This window comes from Podarcis raffonei, chromosome 15 (assembly GCF_027172205.1).
Source record: "Podarcis raffonei isolate rPodRaf1 chromosome 15, rPodRaf1.pri, whole genome shotgun sequence".
Lineage (NCBI taxonomy): Eukaryota > Metazoa > Chordata > Lepidosauria > Squamata > Lacertidae > Podarcis > Podarcis raffonei.
In genome coordinates this window covers 43541440-43563046 of record NC_070616.1, presented here as the reverse complement: position 1 = coordinate 43563046, position 21607 = coordinate 43541440, and the positions used below count along the sequence as shown (strand labels likewise).

The following is a 21607-nucleotide window of genomic DNA, read 5'->3' as shown; positions in this document are numbered from 1 at the left end:
TTTTCATTTTTTTTCTCTTTTTTCTTTTTTCATATTTTTTGTATTTCCTCTGAAATTTTAATAAATATTATTATAAATATATATATATATATAATGAGTTAAAGAAAATGTTTAAAATCCCATTCACTAAAAGACCTGGGGCATTTTTATTAGGACTCATGACATCAGAAATCAAGAATGAAATTAGACCATTATTCATGTATTCAACAACTGCAGCAAGGATTCTAATAGCAAGAAATTGGAAAAGTGATACCATCCCTTCAAAGATTGAATGGCTAGCCAAATTAATAGAGTATTTACAGCTAGCAAGGAGAACTGGGACAGTGAGAGGAACCTCAACACAAGATGTTAATAAGGAATGGATAATAATTAAGGAATATCTCAAAGGATACTGTGATAATAAATGTTTCCTGGCAAATATGGAATGAGTCTTGTGATATAAGGAAGTGTTAGAAAAAGTTTAAACTAAGATATAGAAAAATATGAATAAGAAACTTGTAAAAATTTTGAATGCAAAATAGTACAATGGGTTTAGTTGGAAGTTTCTTTTACTATTTTTTATTCTATATATAAGTTCTTTTCTTTTTTCTTATAGAATGTTTGTACTGTATGTTTGTTTTGTGTGTATTTGAAGATATTTTCTTGTTTAATAAAGTTTATTAAAACAAAACATGGTTTTGCATATTGGCATGCAGCAGGATGAAGCCAGTAACTTTGAAAAATGGCATGATAACAGGGATGAAGATTCAACATTTTAAAGGGATTTAGCATCTTCCACAATTGGGTCAAACTTTAATTGTAGAGCATTGTAATAGGACCAGGCCTCATTGAACACCCAAGATTTAGTGAATTTGAGGTAGCATATAGAACATGCTGGGGAAAGTGTAAAAATAGCAAAAAAAGCAAAATGTCATGTATCATGAATTGTAGATATTACTTTGGAGATGGCAGATGTGCAGTGTTTGCTGATCATAATTTTAGAAGTAGCAAAATTTATTCATATGTTGGCAGTAATAGTATTATGTCCAATTTTATAATTGTTATCAAATCTTTACTCATGTTATGTACTGGTACCTTAGCAGTGTTTGGATAAGCCAGATAAAGGCTTGCAGGTAACATGTGTCTAATGGGGAAAGGGTTGTAGTTCATTGTTTTTTTTTATAAATTTTTATTAGTTTTCCAACATAAAATAAGACACATCACAACACACAATACATAAACAAACAAACATATAAACACGTATAACTTCATAACCTCTTTTTCTTGAGCCAAATTTCAAAGACTTCCCCATGCCTCCCTTTCCTGCATCCCTATTTCAACTTTTTCAGCAACCCCTGATCTCAATTACTTATGATTCACTTTCTTTAATCGTTTTTCTCTTACCCAGTCATTTACCACTGCAAATCTATTTTACATTACCCATGGCATTTTAGCACTCATTAATTTTACAACAGTTCTTAAGATAAAGTTTAAATTTCTTCCAATCTTCTTCCACCGTCTCTTTTCCTTGGTCACGGATTCTGCCCGTCATCTCAGCCAGTCCCATATAGTCAATCACCTTCGTCTGCCACTCTTCCAGCGTGGGTAGTTCTTATGTCTTCCAATACTTTGCTAAAAGAACTCTTGCTGCTGTTGTAGCGTACATAAAGAACGTCCTATCTTTCTTTGACACCAATTGGCCTACCATGCCCAGGAGAAAAGCCTCTGGTTTCTTATGAAAGGTACACTTAAGAACCTTCTTAATTTCATTATAGATCATTTCCCAGAAGACCTTAATCCTTGGGCACGTCCACCAAAGGTGATAGAAAGTACCTTCAGTTTCATTACATTTCCAGCATTTATTATTGGGCAAATGATAGATTTTTGCAAGCTTGACTGGGGTCATGTACCACCTATAAATCATTTTCATAATATTCTCTCTTAAGGCATTACATGCCGTAAACTTTATACCGGTGGTCCATAACTGCTCCCAGTCAGCAAACATAATGTCATGACCAATGTCTTGTGCCCATTTAATCATAGCTGATTTAACCGTTTCATCCTGTGTATTCCATTTCAACAGCAAGTTGTACATTCTTGACAAGTTCTTAGTATTGGGTTCTAACAGTTCTGTTTCTAATTTTGATCTTTCCACCTGGAAGCCAATTTTCCTGTCCTGCTTGAATACTTCATTTATCTGGTAGTAGTGAAGCCAGTCTCTTACTTTAGACTTCAATTTCTCATAACTCTGTAATTTCACTTTCCCCCCCTCTTGTTCTATAATTTCCCAATATTTTGGCCATTTGGATTCCATATTAAGTTTTTTCACTTCCTTAGCTTCCATTGGTGACAGCCACCTGGGGGTTTTATTTTCCAACAAGTCTTTATACCGAATCCAGACATTATATAGTGCTTTCCTAACAATATGGTTCTTGAAACCTTTATGAGTCTTTACCTTGTCATACCATATATATGCATGCCAACCAAACCTGTTATTAAACCCTTCCAAGTCCAAAATGTCTGTGTTCTCAAGAAGTAGCCAGTCTTTCAGCCAGCAAACAGCCGCTGATTCATAATACAGTTTTAAGTCTGGCAGGGCAAACCCCCCTCTTTCTTTTGCAACAGTTAATATCTTAAATTTTATTCTGGGCTTTTTGCCCTGCCAGACAAATCTAGATATATCTTTCTGCCACCTCTTGAAGCAGTCCATTTTGTCCACAATCTGCAATGTTTGAAACAAAAATAACATTCTCGGCAAGACATTCATCTTAATAACAGCAATTCGACCTAACAAGGAAAGTCTCAAGTTTGACCATATTTCTAAGTCTTTCTTAATTTCTATCCAACATTTCTCATAATTATATTTAAATAAGTTTACATTTTTAGATGTTAAATTGATCCCCAAGTATTTCACTTTCTTTGCTACCATTAATCCAGTTTCCCTGTAAAACCTCTCTCTTTCCACTGCTGTTAGATTTTTTTCCAATACCTTCGTTTTTTGTTTATTCAGCTTAAAACCTGCTACTTGACCAAATACTTGTATTAGCTCTAAAACTCTTTTTGTACTAGTGTCTGGCTCTTGTAAAGTTAATACTAGATCATCTGCAAACGCTCTCAATTTATATTGTTTAGCTCCGACCTGAATCCCTTTGACCAGCTGGTCCCCTCTAATCATGTTTAATAAAACCTCCAAGACAGATATAAAGAGTAATGGGGATATTGGGCACCCCTGTCGTGTCCCTTTTTCAATAGCAAATTCTTCAGTAACCACATTATTTACAATTAATTTTGCTTTTTGTTCAGAATAAATTGCACCTATACCATTCTCAAAACCTTGGCCTACCCCCATCCCTTTAAGATTCTTTTTCATAAAGCTCCAAGAGATATTGTCAAAGGCTTTCTCCGCGTCCACAAATATTAATACTGCCTTAGTATTAATATTAGCTTCTAGTAATTCCATAATATCTATTATGTTTCTTACATTGTCAGATAAATGTCTTCCTGGAAGAAAGCCGGCCTGGTCTTTATGAATATCACCCACCAAAACCCTCTTCAATCTTTTTGCCAAAATGTCTGCAAAAATTTTGTAATCCACATTAAGTAACGATATAGGGCGGTAGTTCTTAATCAAGTTCTTCTCAGTCTCAGATTTTGGTATAAGTGTAATATACGCTTCTTTCCATGATTCGGGTGCCTTCTTCCCCTCCAAAATTTCATTACAGACTTCCTTCAATGGTTGTACCAGCCATTCTTTCAAAGCTTTGTAATATCTGGAAGTCAATCCATCTGGTCCTGGAGATTTTCCCAATTGCATATTTTGAATGGCTCCCTCTATTTCTTGTTCAGTTATTTTCTGGTTCAGGGTCACTTTACTTTGTTCAGATATTTTTTGTAATCCATATTTTTTTAGAAATTCTTCTATCTCTTTTTCATCCACCGGCCCTTGTGCATAAAGTCTTCTGAAATAACTCTGAAAACAGTTTCTAATCTCGTTTGGTCTATAAATGTTCTTTCCTTCAACCTCTAAGCTTGTAACCATATTCAATTTTTGTCTTTTCTTCAATTGCCATGCCAGGAGTTTCCCACATTTATCTGCCGATTCAAATGTCTTTTGTCTCATTTGCTTTATTTTCCATTCTATCTCCTGGTTCATCAATTCCATATACTGCCTCTGATAAAACTTAATTTCTCTCAAAATTTCATGAGACTTTGGCTTTGATCTCAGTTTTTTTTCACCTTCTTTTATTCTTTCCAGAATCTTATCTTTCTTCTCATTCTGTCTCTTCCTTTTTAAAGTGTTCTGCTGTATCAAAAATCCTCGCATAACGGCTTTACTTGCGTCCCAAATTATTCTTTTCTCCACCTCTGTTCTCAGATTTATCTCAAAATAGTCTTTCACAGTTTTCTGGGCCTTTTTGTACACCTCTTCATCTCTAAATAGGGAGTCATTCATCCTCCATCTGAATGAACCAGCTGTTGTTATGTTCATTTCCATCCTTACGGCGTTATGGTCGGAGCAAGTCTTTGGGCAGATTTCCACTTTCTTTATCTTTGGTGCCATCCCACTAGTTACCCAAATTTGGTCAATTCTAGTCCAGGTCATTTTTGCTTCAGAAAAGAAAGTTCCCTCTCTCTCAAGAGGGTTCCTTGTTCTCCAGATGTCAATCAGGTCCATATTGTCTGTCATTTCAAAAAAAGTCTTTGGTAGTCTCCCATCCTTGGAAACCACCTGTCTTTGTGCTTTGTCCATATTTGTAGAGACCACTCCATTCATATCTCCCATCATAATTACATTGTAATCCAAATAGTCCATTAATGTCTCATGCAATTTCTTGAAAAACTCTGACTTCCCTTCATTGGGAGCATAAATTCCTATTATCAATAATTTTTCTCCTTGGACTTGTATTTCAATTGCCAAATATCTTCCTTGTTCATCTTTAAAAATTAACTTAGGGGCCAACTTTTCCTTTGCACAGATCACCACTCCTCTTTTCTTCACTTTATCTGATGAAATAAATTCCTGTCCCAATCTTTTGTTAACAAGTAATTTTCTATGTGCTCTAGTCACGTGGGTTTCTTGTAAACAAATCAAGTCCAATTGTTCTCTTTTTAAAATATGAAAAACCTCACGCCTTTTTCTGGGAAGGTTCAGTCCATTACAATTCCAACTTAGAAATTGCAGAGCCATCTTGTTGTTTACTTAGTTGTTCCTCCAACGGCCCCAAGGAGTTTTTCTTCCTCTGTCTGTGCCTTGAGCCCAAATGTTAAATTCAAAATGTCTGTTACTTCCTTTACTTTTGTGGTTTGTTCCACCACTTCCTTCATGAGGTCTTCCTCGTTTCTTTCCAGAAATTGTTCTTTATCTTGCACTGTTTTTATTTTAATTTTCTTTCCTTTGTAGCTAAAAGACAGGCCTTGTGGGAACTCCCATCTAAATGGTATGTTGTTCTTGTTCAGCAGATTAACCAAGTCCTTAGAATACGCTCTCACCTCCAAAATATATTTAGGGATGTCTTTGTATATCTGCACATGAGAATCTTCAATCTCCAAAGTTTTTTGAAATTGTAAATTTAATATTTTAACTCTTTCCTCTTTAGATCTTAAAGTTATCAGACAATCCCTTGGGTTCTTTCTATTTTGTCTCCTGCCCAGTCTGAAAGCAGTTACTATCTTGAATTCCTCCTCTTTCAAATTTACTTGCCAAAATTCCGAAAATTCTTTTGTAAGAAAATCTACCAAATTATCTTTTTCACTTTCCGGGACCAATCTCAGTCTCAAATTTCTCTCCTTTCTCTGAAGTTCCAATAGGGACAGGGCCGCCTCATGCTCATCCAACTTTTTGCAGACTGGTACTAGCTTTTCCTGTGTAATTTCTGCAGAAATTTTTGCCTCTTCAGCAATCTTTCGAGTTATAGCATTTTCTTCAATTAATTTATTTATAGTCTCTGTATTGGATGTGACACTTTTGGTGTTTAAATCTAATTTTGTCAACAGCTCTGTCAGCTGTTTGGAATTTTCTGTGCTTTGCTTAGTCAAGGCTTCCAGGGCCTCATTTATTTTAACTAGTGCTTGTGTCACTGGATCCATAGGTATAGTTGTCACTTTTTCCTGTCCATCTGCGCCTGCTGGAACTGAGCCTGATATAGAGCCCCTTTTCTTTTGTGCAATTTTACTTTTAGCTCTTGTTGTTATCTCTTCTGCTGGGCCACTCATGTCCCAAGGTCGTTCCCACGGGAATTGCTTCTAGATGGAAAACTCCACTGACTTGCTCTTTACAAACTGTCTTGTAACTGTTTCCCCACAACCCTCTAGAGGGAGTAGTTCAAAGTCCAAAATACAAAGAAGCAAGAGAAAATGGCAACAAATCTTCCAGTATATTTCCACTAATAAGGCTGTCAATTAATAACTTCAACAAAGTCCCAAACTAGTAACAAATAAAGTCCCAACTTTGTATCAAGTAGGCAAAGCACCAACTTTGTAGCAAATCTCAAATGACAGTTTTCAGTCCCAGTGACTTACTTTCCTCTTAGGGCAGTCCTTTCCAAGGATTTAAAACGGCAGAAAATTCTTTCTTTACTTCTTTCATGCAGGTAATACAAGTTTAAATTCTCCCCCCCCCCCGCTCCTGCCTGCTAAGGGGGAGGTTCAAGTTCAATGTCCGGGTTAAACAGATTTAAAATTATTTTCCGTCAAATTGCAGCTTTGTATTTCGTTGCTTTAGCTGTCATGCAGTCCGGGAAAGGCAGACTTCCTTATTTTTAGCCTTCCCCGTTTTCGGCCAAATTTTCAAAGTTGTTATTAAGTCCCAAGAGCTTTTCAGTCCTACTCACGGGTATTCTGATAATTCCAAATGTCAGGAAGGAATTGGCGCTCTCCGTCTGTGGCGACGCGGCTTCACTCCACGGGCTGGGTAGCGACTCTCAGCACCGCGCTCACACCCGATGCCACTCCGGAGCCTTTAAAAAGGCTCCTTTGCAGTAAGGGGGGGCGCTTAAGGTGCCCACCGAGTCTCCGTGTTCACAGGCTTCCGCGCCTGTGATTTTAGGGGTCCCCGCTTCGCCGTAGCGGTCAGACCCGAACTCGTGGAGTAGTCTCCCTGAGCGGAGCTCAGCGGGAGACCGCCATTAAACGCTGGCGCCGACCGGAAGCAAGCCGAAAGCGTTGTAGTTCAATGGCAGAGCAGCTGTTCTGCATGCAAAAGGTCCTGGGATTTATCTCTGGAATCTCCAGGTAGGGCTGGGAGAGAGCCCTGTCTGAAACCCTGGTGAGCTGCTGCCAGTCACTACCAGATACTGAGGTAGATGGGACCAATGGTCTGACTCATTATAAGACAGTTTTCTGTGCAACTTTGTACAACTGGTATATGTGAGGCACTGCATGCTTTCTGAGTGGGCTTTCAAAGATTTTGGGGGGAATTTTGTAGGTAACTTTGCCATAACAAACAGGCTATTTTTGCTGGAAAATGATCATTTTTTAAAGAAGGCAGTGAAATTAGGTAGAAGAAAATTTGGCTGTGTACATTTTCAGGTGCAGTTTAAAAAAAAATATCAAACTTCAGTTTGCCACTGGCTACTCAGATGTTGGCAGTGAGTTTTCTGGAGGCTTTTCGGGATTTTGAATCTGAAAATAATAAAAGGTACACTCCAGATTTACTTCTGATATGTCCCTGAATGTACGAGAGGGAATGACCTGATTTAGCTCCTTACTTCTGGATTTTGTAAAAGTATTGCATTAGAGACACTAACGTACCATGGTGCCCTCTGCACAGTCCATGCAGACATTGGGAAGACAGTGCAAAAGATGAAGCAAAGTAATGTGTGTCTTCAAAGGACGGTTTACATTGGGACATAATTTTAAACGGCAGTTGGTTTAATATGTCTGCCTTTATTTTGCATTCATTTCCAGCAGCATGGAAATGAACTGTTTGGAAGAGCAAAGCAAGAGAAGGGCTGTGGTTGAGACGTAACTTAAGATTGCCACATCATACATCTTTTGCTGAAAGTACTTTTTAATAAGCAACTTGGAAGCATTGAAAACTGTCATTTGGATATTTTCTTTAAAACTTTTGAAGATCTTCTAGCAGACAAGATACAAAGTGATGACTTAGTGATCTCATTTGTATATATGATCTCATCAATATATTTATTTCTTATGTAGGATGTAAATCTGAAGTGTCAGAGAAGAACAGATGGTGTGGAGGTTAGTGTGACAATTCAGATGACCAAAATTCTGGAGCCCAGTTCAGATCTGTGCATTCCATTTTACAACGTTGTTTTCAGGAGGTAAGTGGCTTTTTAAGCTAGGAATTATCATTCTTTCAGTCCTTGAATTGAATGTGATGCAAAGGTAATGTTATGTACGGGTAATTGTTATGGTAGTTGACACGTATCCATACATGAATTGGAAATCCATCTGTCTCAGGAGACAATGGAAGAGTGTACCTTCAGAGGTGAAGTCAAACTGTTGAAGAGTTACAGGGCCTGCTGTGGCTGTAGAGACCAATACTGTAGCAGCTTGTCAAGGGAGGGAGGGACATCCAGCTCTTGCAAGACAGAGTCTGGACGCTGTCAACTGTTGTGTCTGTCACCATGTTTTCCCATGAGTAGTGGTATCTGATCAGTGAGACACAATGATCTCTCCCACCAGCATAGGCAACCTGCAGCACTGGTAACTTACGCCAATCAAGTTGAGCATATATAACTATTAACTACTGCTGCCTGCATTGTTTTTGCTGTGTTAGCAGTGCTAAAGTGACCTCTCCAGGGAGAAAGTTAAAATAAATGACTTGAAACAGTATTTTTCTTGTGATTAAAATAATGATTAATATGCCTTGTCCACTCTGACAACATGTCAACAGTTCAGCCAGCCATATGTTTTACAGCAGAGTATCCCAGTCTGTCAGCACCCTGGGTCAGAGGCCAGTTTTGTGGAATCTCTCATGGCAACATAGAGAAATAGAATTTGAGGTTCCTAATTTAATATACTGTTGGGATTAGGAAGAACATCTTAATTGTTAGAAAAGATCAAGAAGATTGATTTCAACTGTAGCAGTGATTTTCAGTTGTGGATTGGAGTACCAGAAAGTTAGCATTCAACCAAAGGTGAATTTATACATAATATAGCCTGGTCTTAAATGACAGATTACATTTCCCATAGGGAAGGGTACCCTGGTGGGGGACACATCATGCTCCTTCTGGGGTAGTTTGTCCACCTTTGGTCCCCACCTTGTACTTTGCTCTCACCTGTGGCTCCTATAAGTTGTCAGCATGTAACCGCAGCCACACTCCAGGAAGTGGCTTCGACTGACTGGCTAAACCAAGTGAGGGTAGCCAATAGGTCTCAAACCCTCAGTGAGTTAGGGATTTCCCCTGCATGCGAAGACAGACTCTGGCGGATTGAGTGGACGAGACCAATAGTGAGTTCAATGGTTAAGAAGATGGTTTCTGCATGTACTGTAGAGGGAGGTGGCAGGCAGATCAGGCTCGTCAATCTGGGAAGGTAACCCATCTAGGACAGCCTTCCTCGACCTCGGCCCTCCAGATGTTTTGAGACTACAATTCCCATCATCCCTGACTATTGGTCCTGCTAGCTAGGGATCATGGGAGTTGTAGGCCAAAATCATCTGGAGGGCCAAGGTTGAGGAAGCCTGCATCTAGGAGAAGGAAAAATCTGAACCTAAACTGCCTTGCAGGAAATCTTCAGGAGAATCTGGAACGGAGTCCCTAAGATTGTTGGATGGCACCTTGTATGTACACCTCCTTCCAGCAACTCCTGCAGCCAGGCTGGTGCCAAACGTCTTGCTCTGCTTTCCTTTGGACCCCATCATCAAGGCCGAGAGGCAGGTCTTGTTGTCTGGGCAGCCCAGGACCTCCAGACACACTGCCCAAGCTTCTGTTCCAGGAGGTCACTTAGATGCTGCTAATGCAGTGATTTGACTTCACCTCCGGAGGTGCATTCCATCGTCTCCCACGACAAATGGATGCCAACAACAACAACAGCCTTTTCTATATAATTTTTTGCAATTTACTACTTTGGCTTTCTATTTTAGGGTGATGAGAATTTTAGATATGAAACTTGTTGGGAGGAATTTCTTTGACCCTACCAGTGCTACTGTGCTGCAGCAGTATAGGTTGGTATACTTAAGTGTTTTTCCTGTTTTTTACCTGGGCACCCTAGCATTTGTAGTAGCCATAGGAGAATTATTATTATTGTTTGAACTAAACTTTTATCTTGCCTTCCTCCAGCTACTGTACATATTGTAATCCTTAGGGATAAAAGATCTCCCTTGTTTTCCTATAAGGGAGGAAGGTATTCTCAGATGGTTTTCTCCTGTTTGGCAAGGCCATTCAAATCAGACTTGGAAGTGCCTTCGTTTTATGGGAGAGAACCTCCTCCCAGTTCAAGTCATGCCTCACTCCAAGGGACAGGGGGTTGGTAGAGCTTTGCAGAACTCTTCAGTTTGCCTGGCAGCCTTGGCTACACAGCCACAGTGCTAATTCTTCTTCATCTAAGTTGGAGATTTACTAGTCAGGTCTTGGAGAACATGAAAGGCCTTACTCCACTGGTGTAGACATAAGTGAGTATCTTAGGTGTATGGAAGCATTGGTTAAGTCCTGTTTTTCCTGCGCACTAACTTTGCTCAGGAACTTTAGTCTTACATGCTAAAGCATAATTGTTTATTACTATTATTTACTCAGCTTATATACCACCCTTTATTAACACATTTTACGGAGCATCAGTAATAAAGACATAATAAAAAGCATAATAACAAACAGCATAATAATGAAATAATAATCTCTCCCCCCCCCCATCTTTAACAGGCCATAGATTATTTAATGGTTAAAGGCCTGGGTAAGGAGGACTGTTTTTGCCTGGTGCCTAAAGACATGTAATGATAGCGCCAGGTGAGCTTCTCTGGGGAAGAGCATTCCACAGGTGGGGAGCCAGGACAGATAAGGCCCACTCTCCTGCTGCCTCCTTCCGAACCTCTCTGGAAGGAGGTACATAGAGAAGGGCATCAGATGGCAAGCTCAGGGTCTGGCCCGGTTTGTATGGGGAGAGGCAGTTCTTGACGTCTTGAGCCGTGTAAGGATTTATAGGTCAACACCAGCACCTTGAATTGGGACCGGAAACTAATTGGCAGCCAGTGCAGTGCTGCAGCCCCTTCTACTGTTTTTACAAGGTTTTTTAGCCACACATTTGCAGAAATGTTTACAAACAAAAAGTACATTTATGGTGGAATGCCCTTTGGCCTTATTCAGGACAGTATTGTTAAAGAGATGGTGAAGATTATTGGACAAAATATTGTCGAAACCTCAAAGGTTGTTTCTTTTCAGTGGCATTGACATGGGTATCCAGTGCAGCTCTAAGTAACCATCCCATCAGCACAAGGATTTATACTTAAACAATGAGATGTTCCTCTCTTTCTTCCCTGCTATGCTCCTTAAATCTGTTTTGGGGTTCTCCTCAACCCTCAGGAGCAGATTTGGGAAAGTGCATGTGGAAATGAGTGGGAAATGTCCCATTGTAGAGTCATAAATCTTTGCATTGATAGGATAGTTACTTAGCACTGCATTGGATACAAGACTATTATTATGCATGTGTGTTTGTGTCAGACCCCTCTAATCACCGCCTCATTGGCAGTCCCCCCCCCCCATGGAACACCCTCCCATCAGATGTCAAGGAGATAAACAACTACATAACTTTTAGAAGATATCTCAAGGCAGCCCTGTATCAGGAAGGTTTTTTTTAATGTTTGATGATTTATTATGTTTTTATATGTGCTTGAAGCCACCCAGAGTGGCTGGGGGATAATAGTAATAATCATCATCATCATCATCCTTGGATCCAGTAAGTGTTAAAAGCTGTTCAAGCATTCTGATTCTGGGAAATAGCTATGCTAAATTCCTGGTGTGGTGATGGGGGATTAAGGGGCTCAGTTTGAGACAGCAAATGGGTGAGGCCTTCTCCCTCAAGAGGAAAAGCCAGAATTGAGAGCAGAGCTTGCAGTGATGTGACCTAGAGCAAGCTAGAGAGAGTGAGAGCGCATGCAACGTTAGATTTCTGTTTGAATCCAAGGCTACAGCTATGGGAAAAACAAGACTCATTTGTGAACCCCTCAGTTGCAGGATCAGGTTGTATATCTACAAGTAAATCATATATCATAAAGATACCAGTGTCTTCACTGTGCCTCATTTCCTAAAGAAAACATGGTAAGTGCCTGGAACCACTGGAATCTTGCACCGCTAGAAGATTGGGGTGGCGTGCAACGCCAAATATTACACTATTGCTAGCAAATATCTGTAAAAGTAGTAACTATTAAGTCTAAAATGTCATGTATGTTTCTGGCTGACATTGGATTTTTGACAACACATTCTGCTTACTACCTCGGTCTTGTATACTTTTAGTGCATTTCTAATACAAGTGCTGATGTCATAGCTGAAACTGAACTTTACAAATAAGCGTCCTGTTTTGTGTAAAATTTATTTCCCTAAAGATTGCAGATATGGCCTGGCTATGCAGCCAGTATCCGGAGAACAGATGGGGGACTATTCCTGTTGGCTGATGTTGTACACAAGGTTATTCGGAATGATTCTGTCCTGGATTTCATGTGAGTTAGAACTCTGAATGACATTTTGAATATTGGGAAGCATTGCATGAAATTGGGCTACTCAGTATCTCAAAGCCAAGCAGTCAAAATATTCCTGAAATAAGTCCATGAGAGAAACTCTCAATGTGTATACTTGCACTGGTTTGGTCCCAATGGAACTACGACAATGAGATAACCGGATTTCAGTCTCTGTTTCATGAATCTTCTTCTGGTCAGCCCAAAAAGGGACTCTAAATTATATATAACATGCTTATAAGAACCTCATTCAATACAAGCCTCATACAATGACAACAATTCTTAACATAATAAAAACTCAATGCATTACACTTGTATACATATGTAAGTGTTATGCATTGTAATCTGCCGACCAGTAGTGTAAGGTGAGATGTCGGATACAGCTGCCAGGAGCTGGATTCTAGACCTACTACGCTGCTTTTTCACCTACATGCATATATACATACATGAATAGGCTCTCCTCCAATCATTTCAGATGTCACACCTATCAGTCCTACTCTATCTGTGAGATAACGTATGTGTGAGATTATGTATCTGCAACAAACCTCTTTGGAGAGGTTGATTATTACAAATGTGTAAGAACATCATAGTATGAATATGCTTTGCTACTATAAGGAACTGGTTTCAGTCACGTCTAAAATAATCTAATAATTATACTTATCTATAGCAGTTTCAAGTTTTCAGAGAGTTTCACATGTGTTATCCAGTTGTAAACCTTACAATACTGTAAGGTAAATCATCGTTATGGTCTCATAATGCACTTGGGGGGATTTGGAGAGAATATAGTAACTTGCTGAAGGCCACCTCACAGGTTTCTGATAGAAGTGAGATTCAAGCTCAGTACAGTAGGCTCACAACTTGTGCACATTTAACTTGTGCACATTCAGCTTTACATGTGTGGCACAAACAAATTTTTAATGGAAAGGGTGTGGGATTCCAGGGAAAATAACTTTGGCAGTCCCACTCCATTGAACCCAATGCATTTTGGCTATATGCAGTTTTGGCTTTAGGTGCAATCCCCGGAACATAACCTTTATGTAAGTTGCGGGCTTACCATACTTCCAGCTGCAGTTCTTCACCAGCTCCAGATATGTCAGCTCAAAGTGCATTCCTTTTCCCAAAGGCATGCAATTTACCTACAGAGTCGAGAGAACTTCCAAGATGAGTGTACAAAACAGCTAATTGGCAACATTATAATTACCCGTTACAACAACAACACTTACCGTATTGATGACATTGACTGGAACAAGACACCAAAGGACAGTTTTACCATGTCTGATGGAAAGGAGATCACCTTCATAGACTATTACAGGTAAGAGGTGCTGCTTAAACACTTGAAGTGTTAGCAGGAAACGAAGTACTTAAGGTTAAAACATCTGTTATCTTCATTTTACATGATTCGTGTTCCTTTCCTCTGGCTTAATGACAATTATTTTTAGTTTGTTATTTTTGTAACTTGCATTTGGTAGCTACAAATGAACCTATTGCTCTTTAATCTGCATAATATTCCTCTTTCAGTAAAAACTATGGAATAACCATCAGGGAAGTCGACCAGCCACTTCTGATTCACAGACCCAATGAAAGAAAGAATCCTTCAGGGAAGGTGAGTTGTTGACCTTGCACCAATGGCAGTTCAAGTGCCAATGTCATGGGACAACAAAGTTTTCTATCTGCAGTTCTCAGAAGTAGGTCATGTGATAACTAGCTTATTACAGGGAAGGACTTTCAGTAGTTTGAGAGGTGTTTAGACTCCGCTCAGGTTGTCAAAGGGAAGTAAACCCAACCCTTACTAACATATTACCTGGTTGTTACTATACCATTTCTGATAATGCTTGTCATTTGTAACCTAAATCAAATTCTCCCTTGAGCCATTAAATTTAACTGTTGCTTTGAGAGCTATCAAATTCTTTGAGAATTAAAATAGGGAAATAGTGATTTAGCTCTGTATGTATAAGATACCTAATCTGCCATTCACCATAAAGCCCAGGGCAGTTACACCAGTTTAATCATACAATTAAAAAGAGGTAAAACTGATTATACATTTTAAAAAAGAAATCAACTTCAACAGAAAGCAACACAGTATGTTAAACCTATCCTGTAACCAGCAGCCTTCTCTTCACAACTTTACAATCTGACTGGGTTTTGGCCCTGCATGCTGTACTAATATTCATTGTCTCTAATTATCCTGCAGCTGCAAAAGGGTGAAATCCTGCTGCTGCCAGAGGTCACCTTCCTGACTGGAATTCCTGAGAAAATGAAGAAAGACTTCAGAGTCATGAAGGTGGTTTGAGATTATTTGCTGCAATTGAATAGAATTGAATTTTTTTGCAAGTCTCCAATTTCTTACTTCAAAAAGCTTACCCAGAAACCAAGTTTTAGGGCATAATCTGATATTTTGTTCAGTGTCCCAAAGCATAGTGTTCAGAGCTCTTCTATTCTGCATTAGCAGAAGCCAGAGTTCTGTGTGCCTACTTTTTTCATTTGATGATGGATAGAGATTGGACTCTAGCAAGATGGCAGGAGGTTGGGCATTTGATGACCAGAATTTTTGGCTTGGCTAACAGAGCCAAAACAATTGTAGATCACTTTGCTAAGTTAACCAATTGGTGGTGGTTATTTTCTCTGCAGATACATTATTTGATTATTTTTATTTATTTAACAAAATTTATATACCACTTGATTGTAATAAAACCTCTAAGTCAGAGCTTTCCAAACTTTTTATGTTGGTGACACACTTTTTAGACACGCATCATTTCACGACACAGTAATTTAATTTTACTAGCAAGCCAGAGGTTTAACTAACCCCTTTCTAGCCCCGGGACGAACATGGGGAGCGTTCGCACGACACATCTACACACTGCAACTGACACACTAACGTGTTGCAACAAACAGTTTGGAAAGCTCTGCTCCTTTTATTTTATTTTTTGTTTTGACAAAGTAATAATAATAAATAAAATTAAATAAAAATGTGCACCCCACTGCTGAGACCATTCCATTGTAACTATCCAGCCTCCCAAAATTTCAACACCTCTTGCGATGGTTTGACCCCTTTCCATTTTAACAGTACAAATTATACAAATACCTTCCATATTTCCTCAAAATAATTTCTCCTGCATATTCCCCATCTTACCTTAATAGCACATGTTAAAAAGGTAAAGGTACCCCTGCCCGTACGGGCCAGTCTTGACAGACTCTAGGGTTGTGCGCCCATCTCACTCAAGAGGCCGGGGGCCAGCGCTGTCCGGAGACACTTCCGGGTCACGTGGCCAGCGTGACATCGCTGCTCTGGCGAGCCAGAGCCGCACACGGAAACGCCGTTTACCTTCCCGCTAGTAAGCGGTCCCTATTTATCTACTTGGACCCGGGAGTGCTTTCAAACTGCTAGGTTGGCAGGCGCTGGGACCGAACAACGGGAGCGCACCCCGCCGTGGGGATTCGAACCGCCGACCTTTCGATCGGCAAGCCCTAGGCACTGAGGCTTTTACCCACAGCGCCACCCACGTTAATTTATCATTAATTTATCATTAATTTATCATTAATGGCTATATCCCACACCTCTTTATACCATTCTTCCATTTTCTATTCTGCTTGCCCCTTCTATTTCCTAGCTATAATAAATCGTGCAGCTGTCAATAAATTTGTGAGCACGTCATTCATAGCCTGTGAACCTTCCACCCCATTGTAAATTTATAATAATGCTACCTCTGGACTTTTGGTCAGCTTTAAAAGCTCTGCTCTAAGTGGTTTGAAACTACCCATCTTGGTGTCACAATAGTTTATGACATGGTCAGCCATGATATTCTTAAGGGGTGTCTCACTAAGATAAATTGCAGCTGAGCGCTGTACTTATATGGCTCTCACCAGTCATTCCTGAAAGGGAGGTATTTGGAGGTGGTGCTACTCATCCATGTTACTAGTGTACTTCCACAATAATATATGAAAACTTGACTTTCATCTGATCCTAGCGAGATGATGGAGCCCATGAATCTGATGGAATGGGATTAGGTGGGGTGAATAAACTTAATTTACAAGATAGAATTATTGATTGAATGTGGGAGCAAGTTTACAAGGGAAGTAGATGTATATGGGCTGCTACAGTTGGGGTTGCACCTTTAAACATCAGTTTGTCAGCTTGAGTGCAGTTCTGAATAAAGCACTGCTTTTGGGTGTCCTCTTGGCAGCAGTGGCCAAGAGTGCATTTTACCACTTGTTCTTTTGGCTCAGCTATGCCCTTTTTGTGGAGAAAGTAGACATGGTCATGTTAGTGGCCTGGAGGCTGCATGCAGACCTCATTTTACATGCCCCGCCCCCGAAGCTGCCTCTTTCATTTCATCACAGTTCATTCCTTTGTTCCTTCTTTACAATCTGTTTTTTCTTTATTTTTTTAGTGTCTCCCCATCTTTCTATGTAGCCTCAGAAAGCTATATTTGAAAGGGTAGCATTTAAAAAAAGGGGGGGAATGTATGGATTGATTGCTTTTTCCTGTTTGTATGGTTTGGGGAGGAAGAGAATTTCCCCCTGCAATCTGTCTGAGAACAAGTTTAATAGGCTTTACGTATGTGGTGCACACTAAAGTCAGAAAGGAATTACATTCATCTGCTCTCTAGAACAGAGCAATATTAGTTTTTGTACTAAAAAAATAATTCTCTGTACACTTACTTGAGAGTAACCCCACCAGACTTGACAGAACTTACATCTTTATAGACCTGCATAGGATTGGGAATTCTAATCGAATAAAATTATGGTGAAAATCGAAGCAAGGCAGTTTGTGTTCCTGATTTAGTTAACCCACAGCAGTTTTTTCCTGTGGCTTGGCCCCTCATTGGCTCCAGCTCTGCCCACTACCAGCTTGTCTGCCAACAGATTATTGCCCACGAGAATACGACTCTCAACAGAAAACAAGTTGCCCACTTTTTCTTTTAACTGATAAAAGTTGCTGGTTTGCTGGATAGTGTAATAGCTTCTCTTGACATTCCTTCACAAGCTTCTTCGTCCTCCTGCTACAGGATAGTGTCCCAGTCTGTCCTATGTTCTGTTCCTGGCACTCATCTGCTATAAATCTTCATCTTCATGAATAAGATAATTTTGTAGTTAAGGGCATGCGAAAAAAGACTGTGGATGATTTACTTGTCCTACAAGGTATCCCCCCCCACGCATTATTTGAACATTCTTGTTGAATCAGAACTTTCAGTGCAGGTGGGTTGTGACTTCTAATCTGAATATAGCTTCATTAAATGGTTCAAAATTACTTACATGAGGTAGGTCTTGTACTGATGGGGGGGGAAAGTAACGCAAAAGCTCAGAAGGCGAAGAACCACCGTCTTCCAAGCAGCTGATTTGCCTAAATCTCTTTAAAATACATGGTGAAGCACATGCAGATACAAATTTCATTTTCCCCCTCCCCACCTACCACTTTGGTCCCTCTTATTAGGACCTTAGCCAGCAGATCAACCTGAGCCCTAAGCAGCACTACCTGAGTTTGAGACAGCTTCTGAGCAGAATTGAGAAGAATGAGACTGCCCACAATGAATTGTCAAGATGGGGACTTCATTTGGACAATGATGTGCATAAGGTAATTGAATCAAGGAGGAGCCTCTGTCTTTACGTTAGTCTTGTCTGATGACATCATTCTGAATTCTGATTCAAACATGACCTCCATAGCAACTGATCTGCTTTTAGAAGAAATATAATTATGTGTTAAATATATATAACAATTGGATACCCTTTTCAGGTTATCAGTAACTTCAGCCTTGATATGGTTTAGAAAAGCGTAGAACATTTTTTCTACAGGTTCCAATAAACAATAAGTTTGACATTTATTTACTATTTATTTCATAAAATTTATACACTGCTTGAGTGTAAAAAACAGCAACCTAAAAATAGTTTGCAAAATGATAAAACAAATAAAATCAAGACAAATTTACAGCCATATTTTAAAAACATATAGTAGTTAAAATACCAATGGATTAAAATTACCTGAACTTTCTAAGCATCTGGGTAGGCTTGTCTAAATTCAAATGTTTTTAGCAAATGCTGAGAAGAATACAGTGAAGGCCCCTGCTTGATCTCAATAGGCAGGGAGTTCCAAAGTGGAGGTGCTGCCACACTAAATGACCGACTTCTGACAAAGGTGCAATGGATATTACATGGTACCTGTAGTAGTGCCTGTTCTCCCAGTCAAAGCAATTGAGTGGGCACGTGTGGGGTAAGGGGATCTTGTAGGTAAACTGGTCCTAAGCTGTTAAGGGCTTCATATACTAATAGTAGCACCTTGAACTTGGTCCTGTAGCAAATGGGCAACCAGTGCCGATCTCTGAACACAGGCGTTAGATGCTGACAAGGCCTCCCTCCTGTCAGCATTTGTGCTGCAGCATTCTGCACCAACTGCAGCTTCCAGATCAAGCACAAGGGAAGCCCCACATAGAGCGCATTGCAGTAATCCGGTCTTGCAGTAACCAACACAGGAACTTCCTTGGCAGAGCTTTCCCAGTCCAGGAATGGCCATAGCTGTCAAACCAGTTGGTAAAAGGCTATCTGAGCTTCCAGTGACAGAGCTGGATCCCCAAACTTCACCCCCAAACTGTGAATCTGCTCCTTCAGGGGGAGTGCTGTCTCATCCAGGGTAGGCAGCTGACCAGTTACTCAGACATAGGAGCTACTCACCCCACGGTGCTTCCGTCTTGCCAGGATTCAAGCTTGGCTTGCTTTTCCTCATCCATTTCACCACTGCATCCATGCAGTGGCTCGGGGAATTGCACTGCCTCTCCTGATTCACATGTTATGGAGAAATGGAGCTGAATATCATCAGCATACTGGTGGCACCTCACCTCCAAACGCCTAATGATCACTCCCAATGGCTTCATGTAGATATTAAATAGCACTGGGCATAAGCGAGTCCCCCGCAGCACCCATAATGTAGCCATTCTCCCAATGCTACTCCCTGGACTCACTTTTGAAGGTAGGATTGGAACCACTGTAAAACAGTGCCCCGAATCTTCATTCCCCAGAGCCAGTCCAGGACAATTATCATGGCTGACGGTATCAAAAGCTGACAAGAGTTCAAAAGCAGGAGTAAAGTTGCACTCCCCCTGCCCGCTCTCTGCAAAGGTCATTCATCAGAGCAACCACGGCTGACTCAGTTCCATGGCCAGGCTTGAACTCTGAATGGTTTTAAATAATCTCTGTTCTCCAAGAATGCCTGCAGCTGCCCCGCCATGACCTTCCCCAGAAAGCCTCTCAGTGCAGTAGGAACCACTACCTCACCCAGCGAAGTGTTAAGCAACCTCTGGACCCAGTAGGGGTCAAGGGAGCACATGGTCAGATGGGAGCAATTGTGTCAATCACCTGCTTCATCTTGCCATTGCATAGGGAGACCAAGGCTTCAACAGGATCACCAGTTTTCTCCACTGGGAAATCCCCTGGAGCATTCAGGGACACATAAAGTTCCTTAAGTTCGACAGTGGAATTTGCTGCCAAGGAGTGTGGTGGAGTCTCCTTCTTTGGAGGTCTTTAAGCAGAGGCTTGACAACCATATGTCAGGAGTGCTCTGATGGTGTTTCCTGCTTGGCAGGGGGGTTGGACTCGATGGCCCTTGTGGTCTCTTCCAACTCTATGATTCTATGATTCTAAGTCTTTGAGGGCAGGCCATCCAAATGGGTCCACACCTCTTAAACAGGGGATTTGCCACTATCAGTCAGGCTTAACCAGATAATGGTCTGACCATGATCTTCAGTCTGTCCCTTATGTTACTTGCCCATGAAACATTTTCTCTTTATGCATATTGCTGCAGATGGTGTATTCATATTTCTAGAGAAAGTTATCCTAGTTACAGATAAATTCTTCAGGTTGCAAAACTCTGTTGGTTGCAATCTTTAAAACACAATAAAAAGAAAACATTTAAGTTGTAGCATAGTTCTTAATTATCAGCTGGATAGCTTGGTTGGTTAGAGCTTGGTGCTGATAACACCAAGGTTGCAGGTTCGATCCCCGTAAGGGACAGCTGCCTATTCCTGCATTGTAGGAGGTTGGATTAGAGGATCCTCAGGGTCCCTTTCTATTCTATGATAAAGAAGAACAAGCCAGTTAACATACAAATATTTTAATGATAATTAGAGTTCAAATAATAGTTACAGCATAAAATATTCTGCAAAAAAGTTTACAAATGCTGCGTTGTTCACTATGGAGTTAACCCTATGCTTCTGGAAGCCGTCAAGAGTGGTGGTAATTAGAAGGCCCCTAGTTTCAGTAGTCATTTTGCTCACAGGCCGCCAATCCTGGTGGAATGCATCGTAGGCAGCTCATAAAAATCTCTGGCTAGTGATCTGTCTCTGCAGTTGCATCACCACCATGACACAATTTAGGGGAGAAGCTACCCTGGGCGTCATTTTCCACCTAGACAAATGGCTGACCATTAGCTGAAGCAAAATAAAAAAAATCCTTCCAGTAGCACCTTAGAGACCAACTAAGTTTGTTATTGGTATGAGCTTTCGTGTGCATGCACACTTCTTCAGTGTGTGTGTACACACTTAAACTTAGCTGTTTAAGTGTATGGGGAATCTAATATTTTGGGGTTGTTGTTCACTTTTGAAGAGATTCAACAACCTAACCTAAGCAGAAATATGCTATCCTTCAACCTATTTGTTTCCCTGGTCCTGCTTCCCTCTTATGGAATCTTCTGTACTAGACAAAAGGACGTATTCTCCCCATGGAAAGAATCAACCTGAAGAATACCTCCTTCAATACATCAGAAGACCTAAACTGGTCCAAAGAAGTAGTCAGAGAGGCCTGCATCTCTGCAGTAAGTTTGATCTTAGACACTGACAAAATTCCACACTGATATAGTAGATCCCACATTCTTCTCTGTTTCCCAGATTGCCTTCTAGAATATTTGAAAGAACACCTTCCTCTGGACCAGAGATGATTTTGGGTTAATGAACTAGAACAGAGGTTTTCAACCTTTTTCAGTCCACAGCTCCCTTGACCAACTACATTCTTTCTGCAGCT

General features: G+C 40.3%; 1 protein-coding gene across 6 annotated transcripts in view; it reads left to right on the top strand.

Annotated features, from left to right (window-relative positions):
- PIWIL2 (piwi like RNA-mediated gene silencing 2) overlaps positions 1 to 21607 on the top strand; it is a 71763-nt gene that overhangs the window by 17541 nt on the left and 32615 nt on the right. For all 6 annotated transcript variants that reach the window (XM_053367007.1, XM_053367008.1, XM_053367006.1 and 3 more), the window contains 8 exons: positions 8137 to 8261; positions 10028 to 10108; positions 12476 to 12589; positions 13728 to 13916; positions 14123 to 14207; positions 14796 to 14885; positions 18036 to 18176; positions 21288 to 21401. In XM_053367007.1, the coding sequence (XP_053222982.1) occupies positions 8137 to 8261; positions 10028 to 10108; positions 12476 to 12589; positions 13728 to 13916; positions 14123 to 14207; positions 14796 to 14885; positions 18036 to 18176; positions 21288 to 21401 (939 nt within the window). The remainder of the gene's footprint in view (positions 1 to 8136; positions 8262 to 10027; positions 10109 to 12475; positions 12590 to 13727; positions 13917 to 14122; positions 14208 to 14795; positions 14886 to 18035; positions 18177 to 21287; positions 21402 to 21607) is intronic.